This window comes from Leptonotus elevatus, chromosome 1, assembly GCF_054856555.1.
Source record: "Leptonotus elevatus isolate MCC_2025b chromosome 1, RoL_Lele_1.0, whole genome shotgun sequence".
In the NCBI taxonomy this organism is placed as follows: Eukaryota; Metazoa; Chordata; class Actinopteri; order Syngnathiformes; family Syngnathidae; genus Leptonotus; species Leptonotus elevatus.
This window is the reverse complement of record NC_141239.1, coordinates 34,801,660-34,821,651: the sequence shown is the minus strand read 5'-3', so window position 1 is coordinate 34,821,651 and position 19,992 is coordinate 34,801,660. Positions and strand designations below refer to the sequence as shown.

Here is a 19,992-nt window from a genome sequence, read left to right as displayed (position 1 = left end):
TCCTACCGGCGGGAGGCCCCGGGGACGATCCAGGACACGCTGGAGAGACTACGTCTCACGGCTGGCTTGGGAACGCCTTGGGATCCTGTCGGAGGAGCTGGCTGAAGTGGCTGGGGAGAGGGAAGTCTGGGCTTCCCTGCTAAAGCTGCTGCCCCCGCGACCCGACCCCGAATAAGCGGAATTGAAGACGGAACGGAATGGAAGCATTATGGTAAAAGCATTTTTACCATCTTACAATGACACTTTAATCAAAATGGTCAGAACACACTTTGGTAGACTTTGTCGGTTGGAAATCCTTTCAATGTATCTTTGCAATTCCGGACACCTCTTTGTCCGTTCCCATTTGACATTCCATGGACCTGTGAACGGCATAATGTACAATGTAGGGCAAATTACGTTGTGTGAATATTATCTAGAAGCTTTGTCTCACATCTTTGTTTGCCCTATTTTTGCACCATTGTGAAGCGGTTCGTGAAAATCCGGAATGAATGGAAAAATGAATCAATCAAAGTAACTTGTAGTAAGAAACACGAGCGCTCCTCGCTGGCAGTTTGCCCCACCAAAGGTGAGCTGGGTCGATAGGTGGGGGTCGGTGACGTCATGTGAATACTATGTATAATTCGGGGGAGACACTGTCAAACACCTGTACTTCTAATGGTGAGAGCAAAGAAAACACATCTCTTCTGATATATTTTTCCATTTCTCTTCATCGGTGACAAAATGTAATTACTAAAATGGGCAAACATGTATTTTAGTGGCTTTTATATGATACCGTTGTTTATGTGGATGTACCGAATGCTTCAATCCAATCCATATGAAAATAATCTACTTAGATGTCTTTCAATAAAACTTTAAAAAATGCACTTAGCTGTACAGGCTTACTGTTAATTAAAAGGGTTTTGTCATTATTATACATACAGCATGACGTTAAAAGAGACTCCATTAATGTATATTTTATGTCGTGGCAGCAGAGCTCAGTGAAAAGTGAAACTTTTTTTCTACAGCTTGCTGTTACCATCCATTTCATACACGCACCCAACCCTCACTGGCAATCTGTCGATCTCCAGAAGACTGCACTTTTCATTTTGAGCAATTTTAAGGTACTAAGCCTCCCTTGTGACCATTCCTCTTATATTAGTGCCTGTAAGAGTGTGTGTCTTGATGTGTAATGGCACTTTCAAACTACACTTATATTTCATGTTGCTCATAGCGCGGGATGATGCAGGATGGCACAGGGACAATGGCAATCGAGCACAAATTTGCCCATATTTGGCACTGGTTGTTAAGCAACTGAACAGGAAGTAGCCTGGTGACTCTACTGGGGACGCCTGGAGTGGCGTCGCATGGTGGTAGAGTGGTCGTCTCCCAACCTAGAGGTTGTGTTTTGATCCCATGCCATTGTTACCATGGCGAAGTATCCTTGAGCAAGATACTGTGAACCCCCAGTTGCTCCTGATGCTGCGTCATCAGTAGGTGAATGAGTAATCGAATGTAAAGCGCTTTGAGAACCTTGTAAAGTGGAAAAGCGCTATATAAATGATGTACCAAAGTATTTAACAGCTGCTCTGGGTGTAAAGTAGGCAGCAGAGCTTGGCATTATTTGTCACAGTTATGAAGGAAAGCCCTGGCTAGGGTGACCAGACCGCCAACCACATTGTTTTGTCCCGATATTACGATGATCCCGTTCAGGCGTCCCGTTTTTTTGCCATGTGTATCTCAATCACACAGTTGTCATAGCAATTCATAGGATAAACCCATTAGAAAGGGAATTTAACTGTTAAATTCCTTCCTATTTACTTCAAAATTCATGTTTGCGTTCTTATTCGCATCCACATCTAATCGGTAGCAGTTGTTGACCGGTAGCAGAACTACTTCCTGCTTACTCATCTCAGAATTATGGCAAATATACACTGCAGTCACTCATCGGTCAGACAACGCAAGCTGGACTTTCTACCGGTATATTTCTAATGCTACAATGTGTCACTGCCAGCTTCCAGTAACTGTCAGGACAGAGCAAAAAAGGTTGGAAAATGGCGCATGGCGTCCATTGTTCTCATGCCCCCCAGGTTGACGAAGATTGACTAGTGATTAAATTTGGTTAATTGTGTTGTTCATTTTCAACAAAATTGTAACATCCTGGTTTTTAATTTTGAAAATCTGGTCACCCTAGCCCTGGCTTTTCTTAAAAGCCCTAAGCTATTGTTGAGGCTTTTGCTAAAAACTTACATACCCAGAATAAAAAGAGGATATCCCACCACAGGGTTTATTTGAATAATTCTTGTGTCATAATGAAGGGAACACTTGTGAGATTTGTTTAGATGTGTAAATATATGTGTAATATATGTTACAGGTTAAAAGTAAATGAAAATGGCAAACAGCACACATGTGAAAAACAAAACAAAACACTTGTGTGTTTTGCATGAAGTAGCACAACGGGAGAGCCGAGTTATTTCACTGAGTGGCGCAATACCGTTTTCTATATTTGATCATTAAATTAGTTGGCGTTTGAGCTGTTTTTGGGGCATGTAAAAATGGCTTATATATTCTCAGAGAGTGAGAGAGAAAGAGAGAGAGAGGGGGGTGAGCGAGGGAGGGGGTGGGAGGGAGGGAGAAGAGGAAGAGAGATAGAGGGTGAAACAGAGAGAGAGAGAGGGAGACAGAGAGAAAGAGACAGAGAGAGACAGAGAGAGAGAGGGCGAGCGAGAGAGAGCGAGCGCTTGCATGATTAAAAAATGCATATGATCCATTCTGCATAAAATAGCAGCCAAAAGGCCCATAACTCAGGCCGAGCAAGCGGGAAAATGCAGACCACTCCAAGTTAGTCACTCTGGGTCTGGCTAAGTCTCTACCAAAAGCACTTTAATTGCTGGTTTTGAAATGAACTCTTGGCCTGAAATAAACAGCGCCCTGTGGCGGCCAACCGGGAAAAATCCCGCTGGTCCCGCCTTCTCAGTCCGGGCCTGCATGCACGTCATGGCGCATGGTCAGGATTAGGGATGTTCGATACCACTTTTTTCTTGACCGATACACAACTCAACTCTACTGATACCAAATACTGATACCACTAGTAAATAAAATTCCCCACTCATAAATGATTTTAAAGAAAGACCTATATATCCCAATATATTATTTTTCCTTAAAATTGCATGAAGTTAATGGCAACTTTGTATTCATATAATTTATAATTTATTGTCTCTGATCGGAAAACAGCCGCAGGAGGGTGGCTGATAATGGTATCGGTCACTGCCGTAAGTACCGATACCTTAAAATTAGACTGGTATTGGCACCAATACCGATACCTGGTATCGGTAGACACCCATCATAGTCAGGATGATACCACCTCTGCCTAAATTTGAGCCAGGAAAAACCCAGTTTCATGATTAGTGCATTGTTTCACACAATTTCTTCTTCAAAAACTGAGGACCCAATTGGGGGGCGCTCGGGCTTAAAGGGCTATTAATGCGGAGGAGGGTGAGGCATGATAAAAGTAAACCACCTGTGGCTATACTGTATTTTAAGCTAAGATTTGTTTGGTTACAAATCCTAAAATCACACGTTTCTACCATTTTCAACCAACCTGATAAATCTCCGTCCATTTCTGTGTATTCTTACCCACAACGTTTGTCTTGTGTCCCAGAGCTTGGACACCATGCATCACAATTAAAGGCTAAAAAGCCACAAACCCAAAAAATACAACAACAAAAAAAACACAGTTCCATTTTGTAATTTACTTTACGAGTCAGCCAAAATCTCTTGCTGTTGTCACTCCTTTTGATTGTGCCGTCTGTCATCACAGCGGCACTGTGCACGTAGAAAAATGTTTCAATTTGAGCCACACACCGACAATGAATGAGTTGATCAAAAGCGCACTGCACTGTCCTAAGTGCAGTGTGAAAAGGTTGTGGCGTGTGTTTAGTTATTTATTTATTTGTTCATTTATTAGTGCTCCTCAATGTGTTATGGTTCCTATGTATCAAGCACACTTGAGTCTGGATTTGGCTGTGACACAGCTTTAACATGATGTTTAATACATCCAGCTGCAGAGAAGGGGCATGAATGTGCGCGCACACACGCACAAAAAAGAGATGTCCATTTTACTTGTTTTTGTGTGATTTGATGCTTGTGTGCAAAATGAACAGTGAGAGTGCAGGAATAAATAGAGCTTCTGTGTATTGAGGGCTCTTGGCATTCTATTTAAATGGCAATTTCCCTTGCCATATTGTGTCCCTCAACCTCTTTTCTTACATCTTTTGCATTCAATACTTAAGTACTTTGATGCTAGAGAAGGCAAAGATAAGAAATGGCCAACCTTTTGTCATGCTGTGTTGTTGAAGAGGTTGACGGTTGACAGGTAGCATACAGAGGATTTGCTTCGGTTGAAGTCTGGCCAAGCACTAAAAAAGAGGGACGACGGACCTCTCACCCTGCAGCATCTCCCACTTGTCATTCTCTATCCCGAGAACGAGCAGTTGCTATTGATGGATTTCCAACTGAGATCTAAAACTGCGCATAGTGTGCTTTGGGTGCCGACATGTCACAAGATTTTACAGTGTCCATGTAAGACCACCAAGCAGCTGGAAGCAATAAGTGTCACTTGTGTCTCAAAAGTGATGCCTTCGGATACATTTTATGGCTGAACTGTGAAATGATCTCTCTCAGCAACTGCATAGTGTAATGTTTCCAGATATAATATAGAGTTTGTAAAATAGCGCTAATTTAATTTTCTAGGAAATAGCCATACCTCTCTTTTTATTTTCATTCCAGACATGACAAGAACCATATAATCAATATACCACATACACATATGTCTTTTTCAATATGTCAAAAAAGGGGTAGAATGAAGTACAAGTTACCTAATCCTACCCCACTCCAATTTCCATGAGTCCTGTAAACCAATGCTACAAACAAGTTTTTGTTTTTAATCATTAAACCACATTAACCTACCAATGTACAACCCTTGTACCATCATATTTAAAGTACCACTGATTGCCACACCCACCTAAGTTTTTTTTTATTCTAAACCCTCACACCACTGACTGAAATCCACATTCTTTTCAGAGTTCTTTAAACATTCCTGGTTCTAAAGTTAAGATTTTCCCTATAATTATAACCTCCCTTTTTATTTTTGAAACATTTTGGTAAATTAGTTGGTAGTTGTTCGTATCGGTTTTTATACTTAAACAAGTTTGTTTGAAATTCTCCCACATCATGAAGCTTTAGGAGGCTGGCATAAAAAACAACAACAAAAAAACTGGTTTCCTATGATCCCGGGAAGCTGACTTACGAACCATTCCGATTCTGATATTGTGTTTGTGGACATTGAATTAAGCAGAAAAATCCATCCGTTTTTGTCAGGGGTCTGCCATTTTACCTTGTACTGGCACTCGCTGGTGACTGAAAATAACATCACTGTGCCTAAGTGCTCAGCCTGCGAACAGCACATGAACAAAACCAGTCAACAGGTGATTCGTGATTGGTCGTTACCAGAGCCTTGAGCAACTGTGATGTGTTTACGTTCGACAGCAAGTGGCAAAAATAATAATAATAAAATAAAATAATAAAATAATAAAAATGGAAGGATTTTTCTGCTTTAATTCATTGTCCACAAACACATAAAACATATTATTGTAAAGACAATTTTGGACTTGACTTTAAGAATGTTGATGTCAAAGATACTTGACAAAGCCATCCATCCATCACCCAGAACAAATGCAAGTGCTAGTACAAATATATGAACAGAAAAACAATGTGATTGTTCAGACCTAACCCTACAGTCAAGTAGTTTCATTAGTGATGAGAGAGCCACCGGTGGTACAAAAAAGCAGCAGTGTTCAATTCACTTTAACACATACACAAGCACAGGCATCGAAACCATCATACAAACCCTCAAGGTGTGCAACAAATAGGCATACAATCAGAGCCAGAGATCAGAAAAAAAGTGAGAACAATGGTGTGGGAGCATACAGGGAATACAAAATACAAAGACAATGTTCTTTTTCTTGCCTGGAGAGTGTGCAGCACACAGAGAGCTACCTTTTCTCCTATAACACGATGTAACGCTGATAGTCTTTCTTTTATGTCTTTTATAATTGATCAGAAGGGCAGAGGTTTTATACTGTCATATGGTTGATCCTGTTGCAAATGAGAGGATTAAGGATTAAAATAAAAGCGCTACAGAAGATAACATTCATTCTATGTACTTGGTACTTACAATATTAATTTAGTGTGTGCGTGTGTCCTACAGTAAGTACATTTAGTTAATTGTACGTCTACCTTAAGCCCTAGAGTGTGTTTTCATTTTCAGCTGGCTGTTTTTCCTGCATTCACTCTTGATAATGATCATTATCTGGGAACATTTGAGGGTCTTTTTTTCATGTCTGGGAAGAATAACAAGTGCTAATGTACCGTGTATTAAATTTTTTGTTGTTGCAGCTTTTTTTAATTATTTCTTGTAAGATTGTTGACTATTTTTCTACCCACATGAAAACGTCAGAACCTGACATATTACAATGTACACTCAGTTGCATTCAATATTAAAAAAATAATCACTGTGATATTAAGAGTCCGTTTGCTTAATCGGCCCTCTTAAAAATGTAATGGTGCTCTGTCTGGCTATTATCACCCAATTTTGAGACCAGATGGTTATTTAACATGAATTATTGATTTTTGTGTTCTCTTCTTATGGTTGGGTTTGTGTTTTGTTATGGGAAAATCAGAATTAAATTATTATATTTTTTTTTCCAAAGGGGGAAAATAAATAGAAAATAAGACTTTGATCAAATGAATGCATGGTATATGTAACACAATGCATCTAATTTATAATTAAAGTATAACTTACTGAGAAAGATTGACATAACTTGCCATGAATTTAGAGTAATCTTTATTGTGTTGCAACAATTTTACAAACATTGCATTCAACTATGGACACTAGTGTTAAAAGAACAAATGGTCTTTGTGCAGTACAACCAACTATTATAGACTACCAAAGAAGGTGATGCAGGTTGCCATGGCAATAACAGATTTACAATTATTCGTACTTAAAAGTGAGTTTACCGTGCACATAGTGAAGCTCTTGTCTTAATTAGTACATTGTGTTAGATCTGCAACCCTAAACAGGGTAAGTGATATGGAAAGTGGATGATAAGATGTTGTAGAATTTTGTGAATGTGTAATGCTCTCTCTCTCTGCCTTTAACTGCTAGGCATTGGAAATTGAGAAATTGGTCCGGCCATATTTCAAGGTATTAGTACTCGCAGTATCTGCCTCTCTCTTGAGGCCGTTTTATGATCAGGAACATAAGGCGCACATGTCTGACAGACGGCCATTAAGAATTTTATGTATTCATTCATTTATTTATTTATTTAAATTCAGGTCATTGTGTGTTCTATACAAAATACCTGTATGTATTTTATGAACAAATGGAACAACTATAATAGAAGATTGACATTGATTTCATGCAATTATAAGGAAAAATGCTATATCGGTCTTTTTTTAATTATCAGTCATTGATTTTTGGTGGGGGGATTATTTCTTGAAAGTACTAGTGGTATTGGTGCTTGGTATCGGTGACAATTGAGGAGTCTCTGGAGTTGAGTACTCATACTGGTATCGGTCTGAAAAAAAGTGGTATCAAACATCCCACTTTTTATTTATTTTTTTATTGAAGTCTGAGCCATTTTTTTTTTTTACATATAATTTGATGACAGACTAAAGGCATTCCAACAACCAAACTGTCTAAGTCACAATACAAATACCGGTGATTTCTTATTATCATTTCAGCAACAAACAAACCCTAACCAAGCTAGAAGGAGATGCCTCTTCCACTAAATTATTAAACACAATAGACAAATCACTATTTTCTAATTTGTGATTCATACAAAATATAACTTTTTTGCAATGTTTTCTTTGATCCACGGGAGCTCATTAATGTCTTCTTATGAACAATGAGAAGTCCCTCAGTGTGAGTCATTTCTGATAATCTAGCAACCCTGGTGATTATAAGCGGTTCGGAAAATGAATGAAAGTTAAGGGGGGGGGGGGAGTAAAGACAAATACATAGTTTAGGTAAGAATAATTCAAACAGTACATATAATAATCGATTTTTCAAACCGTTGATTAAAAAAACAAACAAAACAAAAAAAACACTTTATTCATTCTTGAGTGCTCTATGTGTAACTTAAGGGGTTGGAACAGGGTCAGTGTGGCAGGACACAGTCCATCTTCTGCCTGCTAAGATAGCCGATTGCCCATGAGACGGCGAGTCAGCAAAGCAGAACAGACATATGAACTACTGCAGCGTAAAGTAAAGGGTCATCCTGGTCGAGCGCAGCGCAGGACACTTTCTGTGTATGGATTGTGCGCGATGGGAATGCTGCAAGTCAGTGGATGGAGGTATGGAGGTGGCAAGCATATATGTGCCTCGAAGTCACTTAAGGAAGGGAAAAAAGTTTGTTCCTTCACGGAAGGTGTGCATTTGCTCATGAATTTCAAATGAATGGAGGTGAGGGGTTTGTTTGCTCGTGGGTGTGTGCCAGTGTGTTACACAAGCGTACCTTTTAGATGGATCTTATTTTCTGGACTGTGCACCAACACTGAGCTAACTGAATCCAAGCTGTCGTAGTTACTGCAGCCGAGAGGACCCGTCCTTGTTTCAGTTACCTAGGAAACAGGAAGAAGTATCTGTTTACCAAAGAAATAGAAACCAGATGTAATCATAACAGCATGCGATCATCACAGCAAAAAATTAAATAACTCCACTTCTATATTTGTATAGAACAATACATTAAAAAAAATGCTGTGGTTTGTACTAAAAACTCTTGGAAGCTGAAATACCATGTATACTACATTATTGCGTTGATTTACATTATTGCATACAACTATGAATATGTGAATTAAATGAAAGTCTTGAACATTTCATACAATACTGTACACACTCATTTTTGGCCATGTAAAATGTGACATACAAGTTGTGACTGTTTCTTTTTTTAATTGTAGATTATTTTTAGTTTGGTTGATTACTTAAATTTGAAATTAATGTACAAAAATCAGTATAAGAATTATGTGCAACATATTCACTATACATGTACAGTGCATCCATAACGTATTCACAGCACTTCACATTTGCTACATTTTGTTACATTACAGCCATATTCCAAAACTGAAAAATGTTCCTCTTAAAATTATAGCCAACATCCAACAATTTCATAAAACATGAGCATCCTAATAAAAAAAATAAATCTTTATTAAGAATAAAAATAAATTAATCACTTGTGTCTAGCGTGGATATAAAAAGTCTACTAAAATTTGTTAAGCAAACGATAAACAATATAACATGGTTGCACAAGTGTGCACACCCTCTTATAATTGAGGATACTGCTGTGTTCAGAATGAATCACATTGACACTCATGTTGTATGGGAGTCAGCACATCCCTGCCACCTTTGAAAACACCTCCCAAATAAAGTTCAGACATTCGAGGTCACAGTAAGTAAGAAAACATTACTTCTGTGGCGATTTATTTGGAACAGTATAAAACCTAATTCTTCTTCTAAATTTGGTATCTTTATTTGTCTGCAATTTGTATATATGTTCAATACACAAACAAACCTTATTCAATATTTGAGATCCTAACCACCACTACTTGGAAGAATTGAACAATGTCAAACAAAGCCCAGTGCTTTGCTTTTGTATTATGACATAATTGTTGGGGTCACTTATTTGTACATTCTCCACACAGGGCTAACAGTAGAGCAGGTAATTTCTTTCAAAAAGCCTTGAACCCATAAATCATCTTGGTCCTTTTGTCTCATTGTTACTTTCAGATGTATTTCTTCAATCCCTTTTCTCAATTTGGCAGAATGTTGCTGTATAGTTTTTTTCTTTTTTTGTGCTGCCTTTGTTCTGATTAAACACTCCATCGTCAATAAGTCTGCACTGAGTTGTCGTCACGTCTTAGTGGGAAATGAGAATTGGAAATATGAGGTGGTCACTATTTTTACTGTGTTGGGTGCAATCAGAATATCAATCTGATGCCCTCAATCTACTCTGAGAATAGTTTAGGAGTGATCCGAGAGGCGGAGTAGGCTTCCATTCTTTGAATTTCCAAACATTATGTTGTCCAAATCCCTTCCAATCCCCCGTCAGCTCACAACACTCCTATCTTGCTTGCATAGTTTCCCTCTTGCCCTGCCTGACGCTTTGTGTTCACCAGTCATAGCAGCCAGAGTGGCAGTTTGAAAAATTGAAAGACATTCCAACAACACTATGTGGAAATGTGAATATTTTCCAGATGCGCTGTATGTGTGGAACTGGGGAAATTAAGTGCAACATATCCATAGTCAAGTCAAGTTTATTGGTGTAACACATCTTAGCGTCATGGCGACTCAAGGTGCTTTACACAGAACATTAAAATACAATGACAAGGGGGGGAAAAAACTAAGTATTTTTGAAAGACGCATGTAAAAGATTATTAAAAACAGTGAATAAAAGAATAACATTAAAATAAAAGTAGCATTGCAGATTTTGAGTACAATTCGATGAGTAAACATATTTTTACTTAAAGGCAGCAGTAAACAAGTCAACCTTGATTTACAAAAAATTTGACTCTTGGTAGTTCTGATGTATTCTGGGAGTTTGTTCCAGATAAAGGGAGCACCAAAACCGAAAGCCGTCTCTCCATGCCTAGATCTAACTTTAGAAACATAGAGCAGTCTGTAAAGTTCATATTGGATTAAAAGGTATTTTATTTGTTTTGGGCCTAAACCATTCAGAGCTTTATAGGCTAATAGGACTATTTTAGATTATATTCTCTGAGAGACAGGGAGCCAGTGTAGAGACCTCAGAATAGTAGTGATGTAGTCCGCTCTTTTAGTCTTAGCGAGGACTCTAGCGGCAGCGTTCGGAGAATAAATTATGACAGTAATCAACCCGATTAAAGATAAAGACTGCTGTGACATCAGTCATTCAATCCTACAAATATTTTTGAGGTGATAATGGGGTAGATGCCACGGACTTCCGACTTCCGGGTTTTACACATCAGCGCCGTTTCCGGCTGGCCGCGTTCCAACACTCCCCACTCCATGCGCCCCCCAACCGTGCGCCCCCGCTAATCGGCCGGAGGGCACCTCGGCTATCTGAAATGCTTCGGACACTGAGATAGACACTACACACTCGTAGCCTTGCACCCGTCGACTGGAACACGCAACTGAGGGGCACAAAGGCGTAAGCGCAAGTACTGGGACATGGCCCACACATCGCAAACCGGAAACGGAAACAAAGTTGATGGGTGAAAACCCGGAAGTCGGAAGACCCGCCTCCACCGTGGCATATAGTCCATAGGCTGACTTTGTGATTGTATGTATGTCTTTTTAAAATTCAGGTCTGAGTCCATGACAAAGATTTCTGTCCTGTCCTGCCTTTTTAACTGAAGAGACTGGAGTTGCATGCTGATTTTAAGATGTTTTAGAACCTAAGGAGGAACACAACTTTGTTATTTTCTCTGTTTGACTGTAAAAAAGAAATGGGACATGCACTCAGTTATCTGTTCCATGCATTTACCCAGTGATTGTGTTGTGCTAAGGTCATCTGGGGACGCTGAAATGTAGAGCAGCTTGTCATCAAAATTATGATAAACAATTTGATTATTTTCTATTATCTAAGCAAGTATGTAGATGTTAACAGAAGGGGTCCCAGGATGGAGCCTTGGGGGACCCGTTATGTAATTTTGGTCTGCTCAGATTTAAAGTAACCTTTGACACAAAATAATCCCTTCCCTATATTAATATATTAATATTAATTAACATTATAGGAACAAAGTATGAAGGTGGAGAGGAACAGATAAAGAGTTAAAGATGAAGTCAACCTTAAACATTTCTTGACAATAATATTTTACATGTGACCTCACTAGTCTAAACATGACATTCTGATTAATATTACATTTGTGGAACATGAGTTATGAAGCAAACTGCAGCCGTTTTTTATACATCTCACCTGTTTTCTGAAGCTGAGCTGTGATTGATTGTTACCTGAGACCTGAGCAACTGTGATGCCATTTTTACTCGACAGCAAGTGGCAAAATGGCCGCCTTCTGATATTGATAACAACTGCTAGATTTTCCTGCTTAACTCATATTCCACTAACGCAATATTAACCAGAATACCGTATTTAGACTAGTGGGACTGCATAGAACATATTGTTAAGCATTTTTTTTTGCTTGACTTCCCCTTTAAGAATCCCAACCAATTGAATAGGAAAGGTGTTTTCAAACGTACCAGTGGTACAGCCTTTCCATTACTGAGAATTCCAGGACGGTTATAATTAAAGCCAATTCCCACACTTTGGGACTGAGCTCCATCCTCCAAGATGACAATTCTGTCGCAGACTACTACCTTCAGAATTTCGAAGCATAATTTACGGCTAGGACTGCAAACAGTCATGACCTCAATCCAACTGAACACGCTTGTGATGACTGCAGCCATGCAGTTGATGCTTTTGTGATCAACAAAACCACTTGGGCTGACTTTCACACCAACTTCTTATTGGGGAGTGTAATCTTATCCCACAGCAGTGCTAACCAGACTGGTGAACAGCATGAGGAGGAGGTGCCGGGCTGTTGAGGCTGTGTTTGGGTTTTTCACACAATATTGAGGCTTCTGACCATTTGTTAAAAGAACACATTGTAAAATTGCCAAATACGTCTTCTTCCTTCTTACCAACTGCAGAATAAGACGTTTGGCATAGACAGTAAAGCCTTGCGGCATTTGCACTTGGGCACAACATCCACAATCAGTTGTTCTGATAAATAATACAATTTTTTTTTAAAAGAAATTATACAGGATCACGTGGTATAAAAGGTATATATTTGGTCAGAGAAATGTGTTTGCGTTCATCTTGAATCCACAATTCAGATTTTGGTAGATGAAGCATTTGCCGTGTGTGAATTAAAATGTGACATTGGAAATGAGTGAAGCAGATGTGCACAGCTCCCAGGCAAGCCCTACAAGGGGACACAGAGCTTCTGTGAATGTGACAGAGCCATCTGACAGCAAATCAAAAACAAACATCTTTTGTTTTAGTACTACACAACAGCAGATGTGTCCTATGCGCTGGTTTGTGGAAGCTGGAAATAACATGACTGAGGTGACTGATGTACAAACAGGCTTCAAATGTTTTCATTACCATTACTGTGATCATTTCTTCTTGTTCCTTGAACAAAACAATCTACTATAGTATGCATACAGCCACAGAGCATTTACATTTACATAAAGAACACCAAAATGAAGAAAGCCCCTGTAATATCCTCACACGTGAAGATACTGTAAACTGGTCAAATTATTATTGACTATATGTTTTTTATGATGATGTAACAGCAAAGAAGCTAAGAGAAGAAACTCTATAGAAATTAAAATAAAAACAAAAAAAAACTTTGTATGTCCTGTTGTACCACTCGTGTCTCTCATATTAGAATGTGACAGACAGTTGTCGACAATCTTATATAGTGAGGCTAAAAATGATTGCTTTATTTGACACTGTTTCGAGGGTTAGGGTTAACTATGGCATTTACTCTTTCCACTGCTTCATGTTTTACATTGTAAGTTGTTTGGAGAATACGGTTGAGTATTGCACTTAATGTCAAAAACAACTACAAATCGACAATTTAGCTGAGGCTAAATCAGCAATGGTTATCATTTTCCAAAACTGTTTTATTTCCAGAACATTCCCATACACTCGTCAACATCCACTGTGCTTTAAAATCATCAATAAAGACCCAATATGGAAAAATGTGGCGAAAACAGGAATGTGTGAATCGTGGGGAGCATCTGATCATCACAGTCATCAACATTTTATATTTAGAGCATGTCAAGTCCCGCAAACTGCCCGGTATAATTTCTAAGGGATATAAATCACAAGCATATGCACTTAAAAATAAATAAATAAATAAATCACAATGCTGTGCTACACAGGCATACTATCTCACCTAGACTAAAATATTTGGTATAATCATAGATACATTTTTGTTCAACAGTTCTCAGAAAAGCTCCATAAATGTTCATGGTTTATCTCCGTTCGGGCTGGATAATAGCACAGGCTTGCATAAAATGAAGCCTTAAATATTCTGGGAACCACAAATGGCATTGAAAAGTTGCCAGCAAAAAAGCACAGCATGATAAAAGATGAACAAATGGACAAAAGAGTCATAATTTTATCAGTGTTGTGATGTTATTTGTGTATCACAAAACGTGCTTTCCAAAACATTTACATGTGGCTTATAAATGGCAGATTTGTTTCCATGTACAAAATAACTTAACTGTACAATGCATCCAGATAGAGAAAAGCTGGCGCCAGTACAGATGTGTTCTAAACACTGTTATCCCTGACCAATTACTTACCAAAGTCTCTAGCTATGCTCTGGCATCACACTAGTTGGCAATGAGTGAATTATACATAATTCCCACTGATTCAGTGGTTGAATCACCATCTCGAAAGAACTCAGGCAAAATGGAGTGCAGTATTGGCTTCAACCAGCAGTGACGCTGTCTCTGATAGTTTGTGGCCTTAATATTAGATATATATACAAATACACAGCACATTACTTTTTTCACATTTTATGTTTTTATATTTTGTTGTTAAATTCATTTTTTGTTTTTTTACAAATTTACTAAAAGTGAAAAACTAACAAATCACACGTACATACTGAGTACATGTACATGCAGTTAACAACCCTTTTAAAACCCAAATATTGGCAATATTCGAGCCATGTACTATGCACACAGGCAAAACCCCGAAATATAACAGAAATACTCAAGCAGAGGTAAACAAACATAACACAGCAAAGAACCACACTTTTGGAGCGAAGATGAAACCGACTATTTTATTTAGTGTAGTGAGTGACATAAATAGAATGTCTTTTATTGAATGTAGAACGTTAAAATATGCACTGCTGTGTGTACAATTTATGTGCAAAATACCTTTATCTTTTGTTCAGAATCAGCTACATATCACAAATAACTGTAATAATAATTCCTTCCTGTAGTTCCACGGCACATTTATTTATTTATTTGCACAGTCGGGCGCTGCTTCGTAGAGTGGGTTGTTCCACTGCGCAAAGCTGGACGGTTATTGGATAAATGCTGACTCGTGCGTGATGATTGGATGATCTGTCTGAGGCGTAAAAAATAAAAAATGAATAAAAATAAAAAGAGCTTCCCCTCATTTGAATGACCAGCGGCCGCCACTGGAGCAAAACTATAATTTTCATGGTCATGGATCCATTCTCAGATGGATTCTCTGCTAAATGTTTGCCAAAAGGAGTCTGATGGCCTGCTGAAACCAAACATGACATATGCCCTTCCATCTTCAGAGGTCCATCATTGAGATGGTAAGATGTCAATGTCAAAATGATTGGTCAGAACAAAGAAGTTATAGAGGACAAACAGAACCCCAATAAAACTGATGACACAATTCTGTTTCCATTTGGAAATGGTCATAATAAAAATGTTAAAAAAATACAGATTACCTATTTTAGTTCAGTTGCTTTACTGTGCTCAAAAAGTGTTTAAGGACATAATTATGAATTAACTTCTTTATTGCTTTGTGAACACTATGTTCCAAATGGTTGCCCTTCTCTGCTTTTAATTGGTACTATATGTTGAATATAAAAGCTGTGCTATGACTTTTACTAAGCATGGCTAACAAACGACAATCCTAGGACACCAAAACAAATATTATTCAGTCAAATACATTTATTTATATGATTTTCCTGCTTACACTGCAGTTATGGCTCTTTCAACAAAGAACAGAAAGAGTCTCCTTCCTTTGCAACAGAGAATGGCTTCACTTCACTCATACATTGCATTAGTGAAGCTTTATAGAAGACGGATAATACATGTGTGTGGTCTTAACTGTGCCCATAGAAGATACTCCTTCATTTTCTGACTGTGGTTTATTTTAATATTAATGTTTCACTCCAGCCTCTCACTTGATGCTGTGTTGCAGCCACTCAGTGCCCACAGACATACATGGACACAGGTCAAGTACATCCCACTCAGCGCCACTTCCTCCTGGGTGACAAGATTTGGCAGAACAGACCCCGGCAGGTGGCTTGCATAGCAGAGATCATTATTTGTCAGAGATATGTAAAGGATGCTCTGGCTCATTAATGTGTGAATTTGTGTTGGCGGGTGTGCAAATAAATCTCTTGGCTGTAAAAGAACATCTATGTACAGAATGCACCTGAATTTTAATCAGTTGTTGGATTCATTTAACTATGGGCAGGGTTACCATTTTTCCTTAAGACATTTGATATTTTTTTTGCTTTTTTGTTAATTTTAAATATAATATGCGGTAGGCCTACCAAATTGTCACATTTTATATATATATATATATATTTATATATATGTGTGTGTACACACACACACGTGTTGGTACTTTGATCAATAATGTCAAGGTGTCAAATGGTCAATGATTTAGAATTTTGTTTACACAATCCCAAAATGTATCAGATGGCAGATTACTTCAGTGTGACTGGATACACAGCATGCTTGCTTATGATTGGTGTGATAATCTACCATGAAGCCGCCACCGCCTGTCTCTACCTTTGCTCAAAATCCTAACACAATGAAAATGACTGGAATGTTCAAACTTGACTTTGAAATCTACAGCAAAAGGACCTAAGGCCAGGTACAGCACATCCAGGTGAGTATATACCAACTAATGGAGCCGTCTGCAGCAGGACCAGATGCTAGGATGTGGCCGCAGGCTACCAGCATGGAGCCTCCGCGACATCGGCCCACCAGAGCTCCCGATACAGAGGGCACCCTCTGAGGAATCACTGATGATTGTAAACTATTGCTTTATTAAAAAATAAAATCCATGTTAACAAATTCACTTTATAGACCAAAAACTTTATAGAGTAAAATTATTTAAAAACATAAGATCTAACATGCAAAAGCAGCATGAGCATTTAATAATAATAAATGACTAGAAATAAACTAAAAAATAAATACATATTAGTTAAAAGCTTAATTTAAAAAAGGGGGGTCTTGATCCTGTTAAAAACCCTAACGTTCTCTGGCAGGCTGTTTCATAAAAAGAGAGCATAAAACAAAGTGCGTAAATACAGGCAACCTTTGTGTTTATTGCCACTCCCAGTTGCAGTTTACCGTAAAACTGAATATGAAACAGGGAATTACATGTTGTTTGTTTAACCAAACCACCTTGTCTCACGAAAGTTAGCTAGCTTAAAGGGATAGTTCGAGTTTTTGGACATTAATCTGTATGGCAACCTCACTTAAAGTGGTGTGCACTGACTTACCACTGACATCGTCCTGTGACCCGAGACCCGGTCCGGTTTTAGTCGAGACGAAAGTAGTCCGGCAAGTTGGCTGGGGTCACGGTAATTAAGCGTTTTTCTTCTATAAACAATTTGTTCAAAAGAGTGACAAATTTGCATCACAAAACTGCACATTAAATAAAACTCAGACTCCATTACTGCCGGGCACTATTTTTCTGTTTGTATCACTGCGCTGCATATCCAGTTGACAGACGCGCATTCCACCATAATTATAACTTTGAAAACTCACGATAACATTGCTGACTACAACGACAATGTCTTTAGCACTGAGCCAAGGGGGTATCTTTATGAACCCGAATATACTGATGCCGATATTCGTCAGATGGATTTAGAACGGGCAAAAAGAGAGAGAGAGAGCAAGAGCCAGGAGGGATAGAGAAGTGATACAACTTGATCAGCTGTAGCCCTGAGAGAGCGGGTGTCTGTCACTGACAAATGGGGTGCACTTGTTTGAAGTGCTCGGAAAGCGGTGAAAAGTGTGCGGAGATTCAGGGAATTTTTTATTGGTACAGCCCAGGAAATCACGCGTCTGCACCATTTTTACATATAGAACAATATAATATAATGTGACATGTCACAAGAATGCTGCTAGCTGACGTGGTTGGTAATCTCACAGTTTTATTTGTCTTCACACAACCGGCTACTGTTGGCCGCAGCCAACGCAGAAGACAATAAACTTCACTCGCAAGCCGAATTAGCACGTTAGCAACAATGTATGGATGAGTCCCTTTCCACCGCGAGACGTGCGATGCGTTCACAGACACTCAAACACAAGAATACAAAACACACAACCCCCCTTAGTTATACAAGCTTATAAAGTTTATACAATCGTAACGTTGTATACTAATGGCTCTCGCTCTCCATTAGCTCTCTCGCTTCAGGTAAACACTTCCAAACAACTTGGTCAGCTGGATGCAGTGCGCCGCGCAGTGATACGAATAGAAAAATAGAGCCCAGTGGTAATGAAGTCTGACTTTTTTCTAATGTGCAGTTTTATGATGCGAATGTATTACTCTTTTGAACAAATTGTTTTTAGAAGAAAAACGCTTTATTTCTGTGACCCCAGCCAACTCTCCGGACTACTTTCGTCTCGACCAAAACCGGACCAGATCTCGCGTCACAGGACGCTGTCAGCGGTAAGTCAGTGCTGATTGCACACCATTTTAGGTGAGGATGCCATACAGATTCATGTCAAAAAACCCAAACTATCCCTTTAATGCTAACACAAAATGGGAAATGCTATCGATGGGCCAATGGAACTAGCATCAATATTGCAGTAGTTAAGAAACCTTTTGACATATAAACAATAATAACAGGCATGTCATGCTGGCCCTTTGTGGCCAGTCTGCACACATAAGAAACAACAGCACAATGTCCATTGAATTGGAGCATAAAGAGATAGTGATTTCAGTTACTAGTTTGGTCATAGAATTCATTCAACTCTTTAAGTCAAGCTGTCGTTTCCTTGCATATCCACTTTTGAGGGGTGAGGCTGATGGGAAATAATCTTTAGGAAAGATTATGTGCATTTCTTGCGTGCAAAGCAGAGCTATTTGTGGCAGGTGAAAAATGGATTAAGACCCAAACTAACAGTTCAAAAAGACTGCTAATTCCCGTGTGCTTTGCTTGAAGGGAGGTTGTTCTTTCAATTGGAAAACTATGAGATATTCTATACCTCGGAACTGTATTGTGAAGTAAGCACCATTGATGGTAAATAACTGTGCAACCGTTAGAAAGTATAGGTCCCACACAAAGGTTGAGTGAGCATCAGATGCTGTAGATTACCTTAATTGCTGAAGTAGCAATCTGGAGGTGGTGCAGTCTCCTTAGGGTGCTTTCTCGATCTGTGAAGTATGAAGCAGCAAGCTGATGGAGCAGCTCCAGAGACACCACGGTGCTGTTGCTATTGCCTTCGGACTTCTTATTCAGCTTTTGCTTGTCCAGGAAAATTGTCAATGACTCCTCCCCTAAGGATAAAACAATCGGTCAGACTGAATTAAAAAATATGTAATCAATTAATGACTATTTTGTTTTCCACTTATTTCCTTTTTAACAATTATGATTGAACCATTTCATTCACTCTCAACTCTGGCTTTAAGAGAACACTTCTTAATTAATTTCCTGAACCCAAGTTGGTAGAGAGTCAAAGAATGGACCAACATTTGGAGAGAACCACAAGCGCAAACCACAAGGACTTGTCTCGAAGGTGTTACGCTGTTTATGGCACTTGATATTCAAAGTAATGATCAAACAAAGACAGAAAGGAAGAAAATAGGAAAACCAGTTTTAAATTGCCACCAAATAAAGTACATTCTGGAGATGAGGTCGATCTGGAAAAGATCAGAAAATCAGCAAACTTCATGTCTGACAAATTGAGCAAAATGGCTGAACAACAAAATATACTACACGACTTGATGTGTAATATACAAAAACTTGATAAAGACAAAGACAAATACACAACTTGGAACAGAGAATTGACGACCTTGAAAAATATACAAAATTGAAAGATAAACATGCAATCATAAATGGCCTGGAGACCTCACAGCGATCATATGGCAGAAAAACTGATCAACGCCATTTTAACCAGTTCTACACCTGTAGAAAAGACACCGAGTCAAATATTGTTCGCCTCATGAACTGCAA

The 19,992-nt window shown here is 38.7% G+C and overlaps 1 protein-coding gene across 3 annotated transcripts in view; it reads right to left on the bottom strand.

Moving 5' to 3' along the window:
- brinp2 (bone morphogenetic protein/retinoic acid inducible neural-specific 2) overlaps window positions 1–19,992 on the bottom strand; it is a 163,550-nt gene that overhangs the window by 42,312 nt on the left and 101,246 nt on the right. For all 3 annotated transcript variants that reach the window (XM_086094692.1, XM_086094683.1, XM_086094700.1), the window contains 2 exons: window positions 19,135–19,316; window positions 8,553–8,658 (listed from right to left, as the gene is read on the bottom strand). In XM_086094692.1, the coding sequence (XP_085950818.1) occupies window positions 8,553–8,658; window positions 19,135–19,316 (288 nt within the window). The remainder of the gene's footprint in view (window positions 1–8,552; window positions 8,659–19,134; window positions 19,317–19,992) is intronic.